Source organism: Parasteatoda tepidariorum, chromosome 6, assembly GCF_043381705.1.
Source record: "Parasteatoda tepidariorum isolate YZ-2023 chromosome 6, CAS_Ptep_4.0, whole genome shotgun sequence".
NCBI lineage: Eukaryota > Metazoa > Arthropoda > Arachnida > Araneae > Theridiidae > Parasteatoda > Parasteatoda tepidariorum.
In genome coordinates this window covers 9,171,939-9,190,070 of record NC_092209.1, presented here as the reverse complement: position 1 = coordinate 9,190,070, position 18,132 = coordinate 9,171,939, and the positions used below count along the sequence as shown (strand labels likewise).

At 31.9% G+C, this 18,132-nt stretch overlaps 2 protein-coding genes across 5 annotated transcripts in view; both read right to left on the bottom strand.

Annotated features, from left to right (window-relative positions):
* Nucleotides 1–6,251: 6,251 nt before the first annotated feature.
* Nucleotides 6,252–18,132, bottom strand: part of LOC107442383 (zinc finger protein 271) — a 28,427-nt gene continuing 16,546 nt past the window's right edge. For all 3 annotated transcript variants that reach the window (XM_071181975.1, XM_071181973.1, XM_071181974.1), the window contains one exon: nucleotides 6,252–10,692. In XM_071181975.1, coding sequence (XP_071038076.1) covers nucleotides 9,040–10,362 — 1,323 coding nt within the window. In that variant the 5' untranslated portion in view covers nucleotides 10,363–10,692 and the 3' untranslated portion in view covers nucleotides 6,252–9,039. The remainder of the gene's footprint in view (nucleotides 10,693–18,132) is intronic.
* LOC139425877 (zinc finger protein 271-like) overlaps nucleotides 14,440–18,132 on the bottom strand; it is a 19,838-nt gene continuing 16,145 nt past the window's right edge. For both annotated transcript variants that reach the window (XM_071181976.1, XM_071181977.1), the window contains exon 2: nucleotides 14,440–16,963. In XM_071181976.1, the coding sequence (XP_071038077.1) occupies nucleotides 14,983–16,299 (1,317 nt within the window). In that variant the 5' untranslated portion in view covers nucleotides 16,300–16,963 and the 3' untranslated portion in view covers nucleotides 14,440–14,982. The remainder of the gene's footprint in view (nucleotides 16,964–18,132) is intronic.

Genomic DNA, 18,132 nt, shown 5'->3' with positions numbered 1-18,132 from the left:
CCATTGCTTAATCCAGTGAATAATTGTTCCAAGTTATGTGCGAAAAGGAATAATTTGAATTAATCAAAGAATGAATCTTGGAAACTAAAAATTTCAAAAAAAAATCTCTGACTATTGTAAAATAGCGCATTAATTTGGAATTTCCCGAGTTTCGAGAATTAGAAAAAATAAATAAGAAAAAGCAAAAAACAGAAATTCTGACTATAGTTGAAACGAATACGCAAGTCATGAAAGTTTTAGTAGAGACTGAAAGAGAAAATCTAATTATGATAAATTGACGAATTAAACAGGTATAAAGACAGTCTTCAATTATAGACTTTTTAAGAAGGGATCAAATAATATTTTAGCACCTATATTTTACTTTTCACTAACATTGATTTATTTAAATGACATTTATATTTTATGATACAACTAACACAGACAGTTTTAATTATAATTGTTTATCGAACATAAAACTAACTTTATTTGATCAAAGCACTGCAACTATGCATTAAATACCATTAGAAAGTAAAATTTCGCAAAAATTTAGAATTTAAGATTGAATATTGCACTCTTCTTTTAATCGAATAACCAGCTTAATTGCATATATTTGGCTGGAACAGATGGTATTCCTTTAAGCGGGGTTAACTGTATTAGATTTATTGTAATACGAGTTAGAAATTCAGTAAAAGATTAAAAAGACTAAAAGTAAGATTGACTATATATTTAAATATATAGTATCATTCAATATGTGATATTTAAAATTGAGTGCAATATTTCCAAGTATTGATAATTTCACTTACTTCTTTACACTTAATTAGCGTCTAAATATATTGACTACGAAAATCACAATCATTCTAAACTGTAGATCTCATTCGATTCCATAACTGATTTTGCATGCGTCAACAACACAGAATATTTTTAAACCATAAGGCTAAATTTCGCCTTACCACTAGAATTGTAGTAGCTTGTCAAAAGTAGAAGTGAACAAAAAAGCTCTTAAAACTTCGTTTTTTCTGAAACTAAACTATTATAGTTTATAGTTGGTGTCACTTAAACAATATGATAACTGTATAAATATTTAATGTAAAAACATGTAATAAGAGAAATCTTGTTACTTGAATATGCAGTTCAAAATAATTGACAATATAAAATCCTGATTGCAACTCCAATCTTATTTAAAGTATCGTTAAAAAAAATTCGCTACCATTTCTGGTCATTGCTTCTCACTTTGTTATGAGGAATTAGAATTTGTGGATGAGAAATAAAAGTTAAAGTTTTTTGTTGTCAGGTGGTTATATCAAGTATTGCTTGCCTCTGCACCAATCCCTAGAATCAGGAAGGGAAAATTATTCCAAGTATGATATTCAATATAATTGCAGTGAACCCATTTGATAACAGTTCTATCATTCTGGAATGACTCTAAGTGCCATACCTCCCTGAAAGTACTATAATCTTATCAGTATTGATCTCTCTTATGTTAGAATATCAAAAAAGTAAGCTTTGCAATCGCACCTGTCAACTCATTCATTTATCAGTTACCAACAAAGTAGTAATATTTCTTGATTGTCACAGTGAAAAGAAGAAAACACTCATTTCTACCACCCCTCATTCTGTTTTGAAAATCATTCTTTTGCTTGAATAAATGTCAAAATAACAAAGCAATGAAAGACTCACAGCAATACACTTTTTGAATTCTTAACACGCCTTGATTCATAAGTCAGATCAATTGGGCTTAAACTAAAATTTTATCCATTAATATTTTAAATAAAATATACATTTTTATGATTACTGGAAGGTTATATTAATAACCGATTAATTCCCAGGCGGGCATTGAAAAAAAAAAATTTTTAGAAAAATGAATATTTTTTTTCTCAGATACCATTTTAGAACTGGAAAAAAAAAACACAGGCAAAATTTCTAATCATTTTGAAAATATTTATTCTATACATTGAAAAAGGGATGCCATCTGCTCCGTTTTCTGGAAAATATTTAATAAAATGGTAGTGAATTAAATAATAAAACTTATAGAATAAGGATAATTATGCCTACTTTTTCAAAAAAATAACCACGAGTTAAAATCTTTAATGCTAACGTACATATTTAGGAGTCTGCCTTTCGACACTTGCCTATTCAACGCAGTTAAATGCTTGAAGACAAGACATTTGTAATAATAAAATTATTGTAAAAGTAATGATCTGTGGTGATAATATTGTCATTTTAATAAAATTATTTCCACAGTAATCCTTAAGCTCAAATATATTGAAAGAAACTTAACTGGATGGAAGGAGTTTAAACTTAAATGACTTTATTTTATTTTCTTATTTTATAATCGTCGTTGAATAGCCGACCAATTTTCGGGTTTACGACTACTAATGTTCAACTCCATAGCCTTGTAATTTTGAATCCAATCCAGAAGACAAGGGAATTCCTGGATCAAGTATTGGGAAAAATTTGCCTTCGTGGAGGATTTTTTGATGGAACTAACCCGCATTTGCGTTACAAGGAGAAGAAGACCACGAGAACCTCCAGCGGTTAGCCTGATGACAAGGTTATATAGTTCATAAGGTCTTGATTTTACCGTTGATTGTTCCTGTATGGATTTTGTTATTAGTTTATATTACGAATTCATTTTATTTTTTTTTTAAATTGTAAAGTAACGTTTAGAACTCTTTTTGCTTTTAATTGTAAACAAGTTTGTTTTGATTCAAAAATGAAATTCAACCTCTAATTTTCTTTAAAAAATCCCAATCAATAAAATAAATAATAAATAAAGTACGTTGAAATAAAAAATTTGATTTTGTATTTTCGATCATTCTTTCGACTTTTAGGTTAAGGTAATATCGGTTTTTTAAGATCATCATTGTCTTTATTTTATCGAAATTAATTTCAAATCTTTTGCTTTTATTGCACAAAAGTGAAGTAAATTGTATTTTAATATACTTTAAAAAAATTATACATGGCCGAAAAACTGTCAATTCTAAAAACAGGAAAATAACAAAATGGAGAATGCATTATATCAACTACGAAAGGTGTTTGTTTTTCCTTTTTCCATTTTTTTGAATTTACCATTTTATTTTTATCTTACATGATAAATATTATATATGACAGCAGAACTCAAACACCAAATCCGTTACCCATTTACTTTCTCTCTTTCCCTCTCTCATGTCAAATAAACCATTTGAAAAAACCTTTATTAACCAACAATAATTTGTATAAATAATGATAATTGTTATCTTAATACAAAAAAATTAACTACCATTTACATTTTTACAATAAAAATGTCAATAAATTATTCTTAAAAAAAGTTTCATTAAAATTTTTTATAATATTTTATTATTCTCAGTAATAAAAACTTTAATTAAACAAAACACATCTTTTTAATAATGGGGCAATTTGTTTCCGTAACATTGGAGAGAAAAAAATTTCAGCGTAATTTCTGTAGTTCATCATAATTTTATAGGATGGTCAAATTGTGTTAATTAACTTTGTGAAAACTTTTTTCATGAATATTTTTTTCTGAATTCAAGGTTAATTAACCAAGGTTAATTTTTAAAAGATTTTATGCCGAAATCATAATAGCTATTTATGGAGGACAAAAAATTTAATCCGATCAACATTATTGTAACTTATCATTTCTTAAAAATATGAATATTTCTTTCTATCAATAAAATATAAATATTTATTTCTATCAATAAAATATTTTTATTTTCTGTTTCCAATTTCGATTTAAATCCAGATAAATTTAACTGGAACAAGGTGGGGAAAAAAACTACACATAAAACTGCTTAAATTTTATATATTTTTCCACATTTTTTTTTAGTTTTATTTTTCTCTTTAAAAATCTGAAGCAAATAAAGTTCATTATCAAGACAAGTCATTAAAAGGAGTTTTTTTAATTTAGGAAAAAAGTTGTAAGACATTTTTCTTTGGTATGATATTTGCTTTGGAATTTCAAATAAATAAATTGTCCTGTGTCATGATTGTTTAGTCATATATAACTGCATGACGTCGTGAATATATATATATTCTGATCAGATACATGTAATTCTGATCAGAAGTTTCAATAATAGTATTCAAAAAGGATTCTTTTTTAAAATATAGCCTTATTTTTAGGACCCTGTACACACTGGAGTAACGCAACTTAATTTTTACCTCGATGTTAAAGATATAACGGCCGAATATTTTTTAAAGATGACTTTTAAAAAGGAGAGCATATGTGACACATAAAACCAGAAAATTTCATCCAATTTCTATAACATGTGTTGAAAATTTTCGATTTGAAACCAATAAGTGATTTCATTTTTTATTACAATTTATTAAACAGATTCAAGAAGTTTTTTTTAAATTGATACTTCATGACTTGCATTATAATTAACTTATTGACTAGTGATACTTTATTTAAGACTTTTTAATGATTATAAGTTAGAAGCTTCCATTGCAAGTGATACATGCGCCAGTTTTATATACTTTAAAATCAATATAACATAACAGATATTTACTAAAATTGTCTGAAAAATTAAGTTAAAAAATAAGTAATAACTTTATGAATCAGCTCCAAATGTTATTATTATTTTTTAATTTTGCTATATCATTTTATCTCATGTCATATGTTAACCATATTATATATAGACAGAGATATACTTTCATCAAAGTCTTAATTTTATATTAAAATCCATTTTTTAATGTTATAAAACCTTTGAAATACAATTTTCAGCGTCTGACTTGTTAATTCCATCATACCTGGCTTTTTGTATACTGGATAATAATAATAATCTGAATCAAAATATTTTTGTTTTATTTGATGGCCTATATCCTTAATAGTTTCTTTTACTTTTTTTTCTTTGATAGACAATATCATTAGAACTCTTTTGGCGTTAAGATTATTGTTTCTGTGTTTGTTGTTTTTATCATCAATTAACATAAATAACGCTCGTCGAATATTGTTTTCATATCATCAGTTTTCAAATTCATCATATCCAATTTTAAAAGTTCTGTAACTAATTTGTTTTTCATTTAGTTTACGTAAAATAATAAAACTGTAATATTTAGTTCAATTACAAATAAATTTCAGTAATACATTCAGTGTAAATTTCTCTTCTAATAATTAGTTTTCTAGATCGCACAAAATAAAAATCCTCGCTTTTGTTCATGCGATTTCCTGACAATTTTGAGGAATCTCAACTGAAATTATTAATTGTAACAATAGTTCATTTCAAAGAAGCAAGCAAAAATTCATTGTCAACATTGATACCCAATTCTTAAAAAAAAGTTTAAAACATTGTTAAATGTTATAAAGAGCTATTGAAATAATTGAATATCCATTTAATAGGAAATTGTATTTAGTTTTTCTTTTGCATCAAATTTTTTTTACTGAAAGTAATAAAAACAAAGATAAAAGAAAGCAATTGCCTTTTCACATTCTAATTGGTCAGTTAAATAAGACAATTTACGGAACGTGTACAGAAACGGCTAAGCCGTGCCAAACACAAATTGTTATTTCTTTCAAACATAAACGCTATTTCTTTATTAGCGAGGTTGATCTCTTGCAACTCTCGATGCAACGACCTGTGTCTTCCAAACAAAAACAGACGTGACGAGGTCACCCATAGACTCAGATCCCCCCCCCCCCCANACAATTAATATTTTTTTCTTAAAAAAATATTTTTTTTTCAAAAATTTTTTGAAAAAAAAAAAATAAACTGGGGTTTTTAATGCTAGTCTTCTCGTTTATTGTTTTTATAATAAGCACAATACATAAATAATTCAAGCATTCAAAATCTTTAAATAATAAATGTAATACGTTTTTTAGTTACGAGTTTCGCAAGTTTCCCATCTTCACCTTTATGCAATTTTTGGTTAAACCTGTTGAAACGCGCTTGGAGAGCTTTAACATTATTAATGTTTACAATGAAACTATGACGAATTTCGTTTTAATCTTTTGGATTATGATTCTTAAAACAGTGAAGAACATAATTAAATGGGAAAAAAAATCGATTTTTCCGACCTACCTAGGTGTATATGCCCCCTTAAATAATTTTCAAAATATTTTATTTCTTTTGTAAACTATTAAAAAAAAAAAAATTCCCTTTTTTTCAATTTGGGAGGGGTTATACCGCTGGATCCGCCACTGGGCTGACTAAATGTAAACAATAACAATATTTATGTGAACTTATATTCTAACCCCCACTCACAAAAAAAAAAAAATCATGTCAGAAATTTGAAATATTAAAAAGAAATAACTATAAAAAAATAAGAAATCAAATTGAGAGTAATATTTTATTTCATATAAACGAAACACAATTACCAATTTACAATATTTATATGCATAGATGACAATAAAATTTCTAATGAACTGATGGAAGTAAAATGAATGCACATCATAAATTGTTAAAATCTCTTTTAAAAACCATTCCTATTATGATTTTGCTGCAAGAAAGAAAGGTATTTTTACTCAACTCAACAACACAATAATTAAAATAAAGCTTAAAACCACATGTACACAGCAAAAATATGTCATTTGTAAAAATATATGGAGAACTAAATAAATTTTTTGAGAAAACCTTTTATTTCATAAATTACAAGAAAGTGGGTTTTTCTTTTGTATAAACACAACTGTAAATCTCTTATTTTGTAGCATTCAATTATCTAATAGTAGATCTACGAAATTTAACTTATAACAGAATCCTAATAGTCATTCAAAAACCACAATTCGTACATACCATTAGCATACAAGTACATAATTGTACAGCTAAGAAATGTGTAAATGTATTACAGCATATAAATTTACAAAACTTACTTGCAATTACTTAAGAACCCGAGTTTTTACGAATATCATAAGATTAAGAGCTTAATTGTAGACTGAAGAAATATGTTATTATGCAATATAGGCAATACATACTCTACATTCAGTTAATCAATATCCTTAGATCTTGCATAAGAAAAGAATACAAGTGCTCAATCGTAGATCTAAGAAATATGTTAACATATAAGAAAATATATGTGGTTATTTACATACTATCGCATACCACGCCAATTTTGGTGATAACGCGGCGATAAACTGGTAACCCGAAAAACGCCAAAGTAGAAACCATAAGCTTTTCCTTTCCAAACACTTTCCCGCTTTTTTCTTTTAGTCATAAATGTGCTTTGGCGACAGGATCAAGAAAAAGATTGTTTTTATTCTATTTTACAATCTACATCTGTATATTTTCAGACAAAACGTAACTGAGATTACTTCAAATGAATGCAACATTTATCCAGTTAACACAATCGCTTTTTTACTTTTCATAATTTATTATTTTACTTAAATTATAATTTTTCATTTGTATTATTTTACTTCATTTTTTTCAGCCATTCACTTAATATTATTATGTACAGTTGTATTATTACTTATTAGAGTTAGCTAACCGCGATTTTTTTTTTTTTTTTTTTCGGCTAGTATGTTATGTCGCTAATATGGATGCGATGGTACAGAAAAACCCATACGTGATATTGTTGTTATTATTTTTTTTTTTTAAAATTCAGCAAGCTTTTGAATTTGAAATTGTTGATACTTCTTCAATTCTAATTAAGTGATTGGCCTATTATTTTGATCAGTAGTAATGTAATAATTTTACGGATTAATCTATGATAAGTAGGATTTAATCTATGATAAGTAGATATTATATGATTCTCAGTTGAATAATACGAACAGAATTTCGCTTCAACTATGTTAAGTAAAATAAAACTTATTTGTTTCTGCATCAAACTAATTTTAACTTAGAATCACAATCTATGTCGATAAAAAATGGTAGATTTTTTTTTTTACCTTTAAAAAGGATAACATTATGAGTTTTAACACATCAAATAGAATCTACAAGATTTCACACACACTTAAAATCCGCTTTTTTGGAATCAACAAAAAACTGAGAAATTACAAACAAATCCTTAGACAGATGTACAAAAATGTGGAGGAAAAAAAACGTAAAGCCTAAAATTTAAGAAATAAAACTAAAATTTCTCTTAGCAAAAAAAAGAAACCCTTTCTTCTGAAGTATTACTAGATAATAGTTACTGAAGTTTTACTATTTGCTAGTAACAAGAAAATTAATTGCAACAATTTTTTTAACCTTTTGTAACAAAAAAACTTATTTTCATGCTTGTTACAAACTAAAGTTTAACTGATAGATTTAAAAGAGCAATTTCTTCAAACCATTTTAATAGAACTGTTTAAAGCATAAATTTTAAAGAAAAGAAAAAACTCAATATGTATCTTTGAACAACAATTTATTACAGGAGTAAGGTTTTCCACCGATGTAAACGCGACTGTAATATTGCAGTAACAGACTTGAATCAAAGAATATAAAAAGTAATGTGGGGTATACCATAAAACAAGTTACAGGGTGAGCAACACACACAGAGCGTCATTTGAACCAAGATCCGGTGCATGCTCATAAGAAGCAAAGAGACAGTCAGGAAGTTACGTTACCTGTAAATCGGTTGCAGACCATGCATGGTTGAGTACGCTGCCTGCTTTATTTTATGTCAAAATGTGTAAGCGGATTTAAATTTATTCTTAAGGAAATATCTTAATTAATAGTACAGTAATGTTTATCAATAGTGTAAAACTACAGAACAAACGAACGATAAAAAAGAGGAAACTTTTCTTCTTCACCCTAACCCCAGTATTGGTTAAGAAGAGGAGAAGAAAAGAACTTTGTGCCGCACCTAATTTTAAATGACTGGTTTACATTATGTCAATGGAAGCTAGACTTCTTCCCCTACGTATAGTTCCCCTACGTCTGAGGAGAACTCCTCCAGATTAAAAGTTTGGGGTTGCCTGCTGCTATAGAAACAAGCGATAGCACATCTCTAATGGGGGTGAAATGAAGCAAAGAAGGCGTCGATTGGTTTACTCACGCCGACTTTAAGACACGACTATTCACCTTACACCCCTATTCGAAGTGACTTTTTCTCGTCACCATAGTAACCGCCAAGACGAGAAACGGATGTCTGGAGTTCTCCTGAAAGCCACACTATATATTCTCTGCTTGAACTGTTGTCACAGATATTGCTTTACTAAGTTTTTACTTTATGGAGAAGAATGTGCTTCTTTAAATTATGTTTGATTGAAAAACTTCGATTACATTCACTACATGAATATGGCTTTTCTCCAGAGTGGACACGACTGTGTTGAATCAAAGAAAATTTTCTTGGAAATGCCTTCTCACAAATGTTACAAGAAAAGGGTTTTTCGTTAGTATGAACAGCGCGCATATGGATGCTTATACTACCTTTCTGTACAAAGCTTTTCTTGCAGATACTACAGGAATAAGGTTTTTCCTTAGTGTGCACACGCATGTGAACGTTTAATTTAGCTCTTAACAGAAATGTTTTATTGCATATGTTACATGGGTGAAGATTATCACCAGTGTGCACACGTGAGTGCAAGTTATAACTTTTCTTCGTCAGAAAAGTTTTATCACATTGAGTACATGCATATGGCACTTCTTTAGTATGAACAACATAGCAATGGGTATTCAAAGTACTTTTATTTGAAAAACTCTCATTGCATATACCACACGAGAAAGGTTTTTCTTCTGTATGAACTCGACTATGTTCAGATAAATTACCCTTTGAGGCGAAACTTTTGCCGCAGAGGGTGCAAGAAAAGGGTTTTTCCTTAGTATGTACACGAATGTGGGTATTTAAATTACTTCTATGTGCAAAACTCTTATTGCATACACTGCAAGAAAAAGGTCTTTCAAGAGTATGGACATTACGATAGTGTTTAAGTAGGCTACCGTTCAGAGAAAAACCGCGACCACATAAATCGCACAAATAAGGTTTTTCACCCGTATGAACCCGATTGTGGCTATGTAAAGCATTTTTTCTCTTATAGCTCTTACCGCATATACTGCAAGAGTAAGGCTTATCGTTAGTATGAACGCTTCTGTGGCTAGCTAACGAACCACTCGAAACAAAACTCATATTACATATGGTGCAAGAATAAGGTTTTTCTTGTGTATGAGTACGATTGTGTTTAGTAAGAGTAAACTTTTGCAAAAAGCTTTTATTACATATGGTGCACGTGTAAGGCCTTTTCCCAGTATGAATACGGCTATGAACAACTAAATTGTTTTTGCACGAGAAAAACTTATTACATACGGTGCACGTAAACGTTTTGTCTTTAGTATGAAGAAGAGTATGTTTGGTTAAACTGCTTTTCGCCGAAAAGCTTTGATTGCACTCATTGCATGAAAAAGATTTTCCTTCGGCGTTAACACCATTGTGATTAACTAATTGAGTTTCATTTTTAAAACTCATATTGGAAGGCTTTTCTTCTATTTTTTGTTGAGAAGAGGTTGGGCGAGTTTCTTCCAAAGAAATTTCTTCACTCATGTTGATACAAAAAAATTATCTTCAAGTATTTGAGAGAAGTATTGGATTTTTAAGTATTTGAAAATTGCCTTTTGTTCACAGTAACCAAAATGTTCTTTCAAACAAAGCTATCAATCAAATTTGTAAGTGTATTTTTGAGATAGAATCCAAACGCACTCACACAAGTACACAAAATACATAACCTTTTTCCTTCACAACAGATATTGAAACAAATGTGCTGTTCCATTGACTAGAACGTTCATCAAACTGTGATGGAAATGCTGCTTGAAAGAAAACTCCAGAGCTTTGTGTTTGGGTCTAGATTATACTGCAGCGCATAAGGATAGGAATCTAAAACGAAAGAAAGAGAAAGATGAAAATAAAACAAAGATGTTAACCAAAGATTACAAATCGGAATACAAACTAAGAGATGTACAAGCCAATGGCAGAACTATATCATTTGGCTAGCATAATTCAATTAATTATCATAATTTTGTGGTTGTGAATGGCAAACAGTTGTTTACACAACAGTAGAGTCTCGATTGTTCGAATTTCCCATAAATCCGAGCTAGTGACAAAAAAATCAGTCTTGTTCCCAAACAGTGACCAATGCGCACACAACACGTGGAACGATTACTACGATTGGTTTTACGGCTGAATGTTGAAAAACAAATTTGTGTATTCAACACTGAAACATGCGAACTGTGTGTTTAAACAAAAAAACATTAGACAATTATTTTAAAGAACAATTAACCTAATGTAGTAATATAATGAATATTGTAACTTTCGAAAGTTCGAGGTCCTCGGCTCAGTCCTGTTCACCTCTAATAATCGAGACTCTTGTTCATTCTCATTGGAGGAGTTTTATTCCGATACTAATAGAAACGTATTCCTATTGGTTGGTATCAGTATCTGATTGATTATTAGTGAATTTTCAGAAGGCAAATAAGTGAAGTAATGTCAATTTAAATATTTCTATCTTAACATTAACAACTCATTGATTTTATATTTGAAAAATAGGTATAAAAATGACATGATTTGATTCTTTGTTTTTATGTGGTGATACAAATAAAATTGAAGAAAAAAACTGTTTTTATGTGGTGATACAAACAAAATTGAAGAACGTTAAATTAAATTGTGAAAAAAAAAACTGTTTTTATGCGGTGATACAAATAAAATTGAAGAACGTTAAATTAAATAGAGAAAAAAAAAACTGTTTTTATGCGGTGATACAAATAAAATCGAAGAACGTTAAATTAAATAGAGAAAAAAAAGCTGTTTTTATGTGGTGATACAAACAAAATTGAAGAACGTTAAATTAAATAGAGAGAAAAAAACTATTTGAAAAACATAAAGGAGATAAAAGCGCTTAATCACAGAAGCACTCTTAGTATCTTAAGCATACTTCAAAATCAAACTTTGTAAGTTTAGGAGGAGTCGAGAATTTGACACATAAACTCTTTATCGTACTAAACAGAGTATTTCTTAAAGATAGCTTTTTAATATGTGTTTTTAGAATCTCTATCATTTTATTAAAAAAAATCAATAAAAATTTCGGATCACAAAATTTTTTTTACACGTAATTTTTATTGCTAAAAATCTATAGAATCAGGTTACATAAATCTTCTTACAGTTCGATAACACAAGAGTGTTCGACAAAAAACAAAAGTATACTAGTGGACAATGGAATTTTAATAAAACCCACATAGGTTGTTAGCTGATGATAAGGGTTATCTAGCTTTATTTATTTATAATGTATGTGTGTGTGTGTGTGTGTGTGTGTGTGTGTGTGTGTGTGTGTGTGTGTGTGAGTGAGTGAGTGAGTGAGTGAGTGAGTGAGTGAGTGAGTGAGTGAGTGAGTGAGTGTGTGTGTGTGTGTGTGTGTGTGTGTGTGTGTGTGTGTGTGTGTGTGTGTGTGTGTGTGTGTGTGTGTGTGTGTGTGTGTGTGTGTGTGTGTGTGTGTGTGTGTGTGTGTGTGTGTGTGTGTGTGTGTGTGTGTGTGTGTGTGTGTGTGTGTGTGTGTGTGTGTGTGTGTGTGTGTGTGTGTGTGTGTGTGTGTGTGTGTGTGTGTGTGTGTGTGTGTGTGTGTGTGTGTGTGTGTGTGTGTGTGTGTGTGTGTGTGTGTGTGTGTGTGTGTGTGTGTGTGTGTGTGTGTGTGTGTGTGTGTGTGTGTGTGTGTGTGTGTGTGTGTGTGTGTGTGTGTGTGTGTGTGTGTGTGTGTGTGTGTGTGTGTGTGTGTGTGTGTGTGTGTGTGTGTGTGTGTGTGTGTGTGTGTGTGTGTGTGTGTGTGTGTGTGTGTGTGTGTGTGTGTGTGTGTGTGTGTGTGTGTGTGTGTGTGTGTGTGTGTGTGTGTGTGTGTGTGTGTGTGTGTGTGTGTGTGTGTGTGTGTGTGTGTGTGTGTGTGTGTGTGTGTGTGTGTGTGTGTGTGTGTGTGTGTGTGTGTGTGTGTGTGTGTGTGTGTGTGTGTGTGTGTGTGTGTGTGTGTGTGTGTGTGTGTGTGTGTGTGTGTGTGTGTGTGTGTGTGTGTGTGTGTGTGTGTGTGTGTGTGTGTGTGTGTGTGTGTGTGTGTGTGTGTGTGTGTGTGTGTGTGTGTGTGTGTGTGTGTGTGTGTGTGTGTGTGTGTGTGTGTGTGTGTGTGTGTGTGTGTGTGTGTGTGTGTGTGTGTGTGTGTGTGTGTGTGTGTGTGTGTGTGTGTGTGTGTGTGTGTGTGTGTGTGTGTGTGTGTGTGTGTGTGTGTGTGTGTGTGTGTGTGTGTGTGTGTGTGTGTGTGTGTGTGTGTGTGTGTGTGTGTGTGTGTGTGTGTGTGTGTGTGTGTGTGTGTGTGTGTGTGTGTGTGTGTGTGTGTGTGTGTGTGTGTGTGTGTGTGTGTGTGTGTGTGTGTGTGTGTGTGTGTGTGTGTGTGTGTGTGTGTGTGTGTGTGTGTGTGTGTGTGTGTGTGTGTGTGTGTGTGTGTGTGTGTGTGTGTGTGTGTGTGTGTGTGTGTGTGTGTGTGTGTGTGTGTGTGTGTGTGTGTGTGTGTGTGTGTGTGTGTGTGTGTGTGTGTGTGTGTGTGTGTGTGTGTGTGTGTGTGTGTGTGTGTGTGTGTGTGTGTGTGTGTGTGTGTGTGTGTGTGTGTGTGTGTGTGTGTGTGTGTGTGTGTGTGTGTGTGTGTGTGTGTGTGTGTGTGTGTGTGTGTGTGTGTGTGTGTGTGTGTGTGTGTGTGTGTGTGTGTGTGTGTGTGTGTGTGTGTGTGTGTGTGTGTGTGTGTGTGTGTGTGTGTGTGTGTGTGTGTGTGTGTGTGTGTGTGTGTGTGNATATATATATATATATATATATATATATATCTTATGTGTTGTTTTATAATTTGGTATTAGAATGATAATGCACGATGGGAATAGAGCGGACTATTAGCTTAATTGTTTCGTTTTCAATGTTTATATTTGTCTCACAGTGAGTATCAACCGGCTCTATTACGTATAGTGTGGCCTTGAGGAAAACTCCTTCAGACTGGTAGTCTGGGGTTGTCTGTTGCTATGGTAACAAGCGAGAGCATATCTCTAATGGGGGTGAAATGGAGGAAAGAAGGCGTCGATTGATTTACTCACGCCGACTTCAAGACAAAACTATTCACTTTACACCCCTATTCGAAGTGACTTTTCCTCGTTACCATAGTAACCGCCACGACGCGAGATGGATGTCTGCAGGAGTTCTTCTGAAAGTCGCACTATAACGAGCTCTGATTTCTGCATGTTTGAGAAACCTCTTCACATGCTTCAAAACTAGTGTTTGTTTATATTCAGAATGATGAAGCCTGCATGAGGGAAATATTATAAGTTTTGACTTTAAGCTCCGTAAACAGTTAATTGAGCTACGTCACAAAATGAAAAGTTAACTAGTTGTTCATTGTCTCACATATACTATACTTCTTAAAAATTTTAACTATATTTACTACAGGGATGTAAACTTTGAAATAACTAGAAGTTGGTCTTACCATGAAATAAGAGGTATTATGTATGCATGTTTTTCATGTATGTAGGTTTTGTATGTATGTCAACTACAGAAAACAAGACAGAATAAATCACTGGGACCAATAAAATAAAGCATGAAATACAGATAGAATCAGAATGAAAAAGTATATTTTATTTTTATAACAAAACCAGTGCTACAAAACATTGTTAATTTACATGAGTTAAATTAACCACACATAGGTTGATGAAAAATAATTATAATCTTTTGAACGAACTAAGTTAGACATGCCAAAAAATAAAATCAAAGAGACTATTATCACACGTAATTTCACACAATAAAAAAAATTCTTCTATTTGTTGAAAAAGATAATTTATTCTTCTAATAGTTTGAAAAAGGTTAATGGTGCGTGTCGAGCTAAGGCTGAACTTAATTGTAACTCTGTAGACAAGCTTCCTCACTACCTAAATTAAAATCTGTAAAATAAGCAACATCACAACTCTAGAGATATAGGAGGATGCTAACGAAAACTTATCATTTACGTTACTAAGTTCTGGTGTGTTCCAGTTGCCTTGGCAACGACAGAATTAGAGAAATCATATTCAAGCAAATATAATTATATCTAAAATGTCTCATAAGATTTTAATTTTATATAGGGAAAAAAATTTTCATGGCATACACAGGAATTTTTTTTTTTTAATTATCATGAAGAAAATAATGTTGAGTTAAAGCATACTTTCTCGTAAAGCTCTTACCACATGTAGTGCAGGAAAAAGGTTTTTCCTTAGTATGAATTCGAGTGTGATTGTTAAGAGCTCCTTTTTGTGCAAAACTAATATTGCATAAGTTACAAGAATATGGTTTTTCTTTAGTATGGACACGGCTGTGAATCACTAAACCTCCTTTCTGCGCAAAACTCATATTGCATTCATTGCACGAAAAAGGTTTCTCCTTAGTATGGACGCGATAATGGATGTTTAGTTTTCTTTTCCACAAGAATATCTTATTGCATATGTCGCACGGATGAAGGTTTTTTCCAGTGTGAAGACGCGAGTGCTGGGTTAAACCACATTTTGTCCTAAAACTTTTATCACACTGACTGCAGGAAAAAGGAATTCCGTCAGAATGAAAAACAAGTAAATGATGTCGCAAATTAGCTCGATTTGAAAAGCGCTCGTTACATGAGCTACAAGAGAAAGGCTTTTCACCAGTGTGGCTGCGATTGTGATACAATAAACCGTCTTTTGATTTAAAGCTTTTGCCACAAAGAGTGCAGGAATAAAGTTTTTCTTCTGTATGAACACGAATGTGAACATTTAAATTACTTCGATGTGCAAAACTCTTATGACACGTGCTGCAAGAAAAAGGTCTTTCCAGAGTATGGACATTACGATTGTGTTTGACTAGGCTACCTTTCAGAGAAAAGCTCCTACCACACAGTTTGCAAGAATAAGGTTTTTCGCCCGTATGAACGCGATTATGTTCGTTTAAACCGCCTACTTGAGTATAACTCTTACAGCAAATACTGCACACATAAGGTTTTTCCTTTGTGTGAACACGATTGTGACGAGATAAATTATGTAAGTTTGGAAATCTCTTATTACATATGGTGCAAAAATATGGTTTTTCCCCGGTATGAGACCTAATGTGACAAATTAGGGAATATTTTCGCGAATAGCTCTTATTGCATTGAGTGCAAGAGAAACGCTTTTCGCCACTATGAAGGCGAATATGACTATCCAAATTACCTTTAGTTCCAAAATGCTTGTTGCATATGGAACAGTTAAAATTTTTTTCTTTTGTATGAACAAGTGCGTGTATAGTTAAACCACTTCCCGTTGAAAAGCTCTGATTGCACTCACTGCAAGAATAAGGTTTTTCACCCGTATGAACGCGATTGTGAATAACTAACCGATATTTATGCGGAAAACTTTTATTGCAAACCTTCCCATCGATTTTAACTGGACAACAGAAAGTTGCACGAGTTTTCCGCAAAGAATTTCTTTTACTCATGCCGAAAATGAAAATACCTAAAGTATTATAGGTAAGAACTGATTCAGTAAACAATATTGCTTGAACGTGCTGTAAGATTTACAGTAACACTGTTTGTTTTTTCGGATGAGACAATCAAGCAAATTGGTCAGAACAAGTCTCAGAGAAATCTCTTTATATAATCGCTCCAAGAAAGCACTTTCCTAATTTTAAATATGCTAGTTATCTACAAGCACACAAAAACAAACAAAAATAAGTTCAATAATTATTGTTTTAAAAAAATTCGAATAACAAATAAGAGTTTGAATAATAGGAAATGATAAATTGAAGACTTCTCACAGTTTGGGATCATATATTCAGTGAAAAGTGTACTATATCTCTCAGATTTGTACACACATGTTTCAAGCGACAATATAGTACTACTATACTTCGATACAAAATTCTAGGACCAATGAAAAGATTTCAATTTCACACAAACTATCAAACACAGCAAATAATTCAATTCAAATAACTTTTTTTTTGGCGAAAAATATACGAATACGATATTTAATATAATATACGATAGTTTACGAATTCACAAAAAAATTTACACTAAAGTGAGATCAAAATGGTGGTTGACAGGTGAGTAGTGATGTGGCTGAGCTTTATGATTGGGCTGAAATTTGGAGCCTACAAGGATTAGGATCTAAAACAAAGAAAAAGAAAAGGTTGAAAACAAAACACAGACACAAAAAGTTACAACGTACTCAAGAAAATGTACACTTAAAAAAAAAAAAAAAAACTAAAAAAAAATTTAAAAAAAAAAAAAACGAATATAAGATGTAACTGGAAAAAAGAAAACTAAGTAAAGGGTCTTTTTTTCTTTTCTTCCCAATCCTCGAATCATTTGCTTCTAATAAAACATTCTAGAATATCGTTAGAATTATAAGTCCATGATCTTGTTTTATATCTGTCGTTGAACAGCCGACCCAATTTTTGGGTATACGCCTACTAATACTTAACTCCGTAGCCTTGTAATTTGAACCCAATCCAGAAGACAAGGGAACTCCTGAATCAAGCATTGGGAGAAATTTGCCTTCTTGGAGGACTTTTTAATGGAAATAACCCGCATTTGCGTTACACGGAGAGGAAGAACACGAGAACCTCCCACGGTTAGTCTGACGGCAAAGGGACTCTAACCCATGATCCGTCAACCACTGATGATATTTCACGTCTGCACTGTGGTTGGTGCAAGCAGGATGCGGAATTCGTATCGACTAGCCATCACCGGGATCGAACCCCTGTTCACCTTGTAACGTAACAGTGTGTGACAACTGAGCTAAAAGCATCAATTCCTCGAGAGGTAATGCTAAAATGATGTTGCTTGAGAGACACAAACGAGAAGTGATGTTCTTTTTTTTTTTGTGTAGTTGAAAAGAGAGTTTTTTTCTAAGAAGAGATATTTCTTTGGGTAATATTTTGTGATTGTTCGTGTGAATGTTTAAATAAATTATTTGGTACAACTCACGTCTTATTTCTGGTTGTTGTGACACAACAGAATTTTACTGGTGGCAGCGGCGGGATATAGTAAGAGTAGTTGATTTAAGGTAGTCAGTGATTGTATATTTAGTTTTTTATCAGTTGTAAATTATGGCTTTTCTTAATAAAGCGAAAAAAGTGGATTTGATAGAATTGGCCGACGAATTAGGTGAATCTGTTCCACCTCAAGCAAATGTTTGTGAAATTAAAAAAATAATTCAAACTAGTAAACATTATGAGGTTGAGGATGTAAAGATGTGTTTGACTCGTATAACGGAGGAGAGAATTAGGCGAGAAGAACTTGAAAAACAAGAACGGCGAGAAGAACTTGAAAGA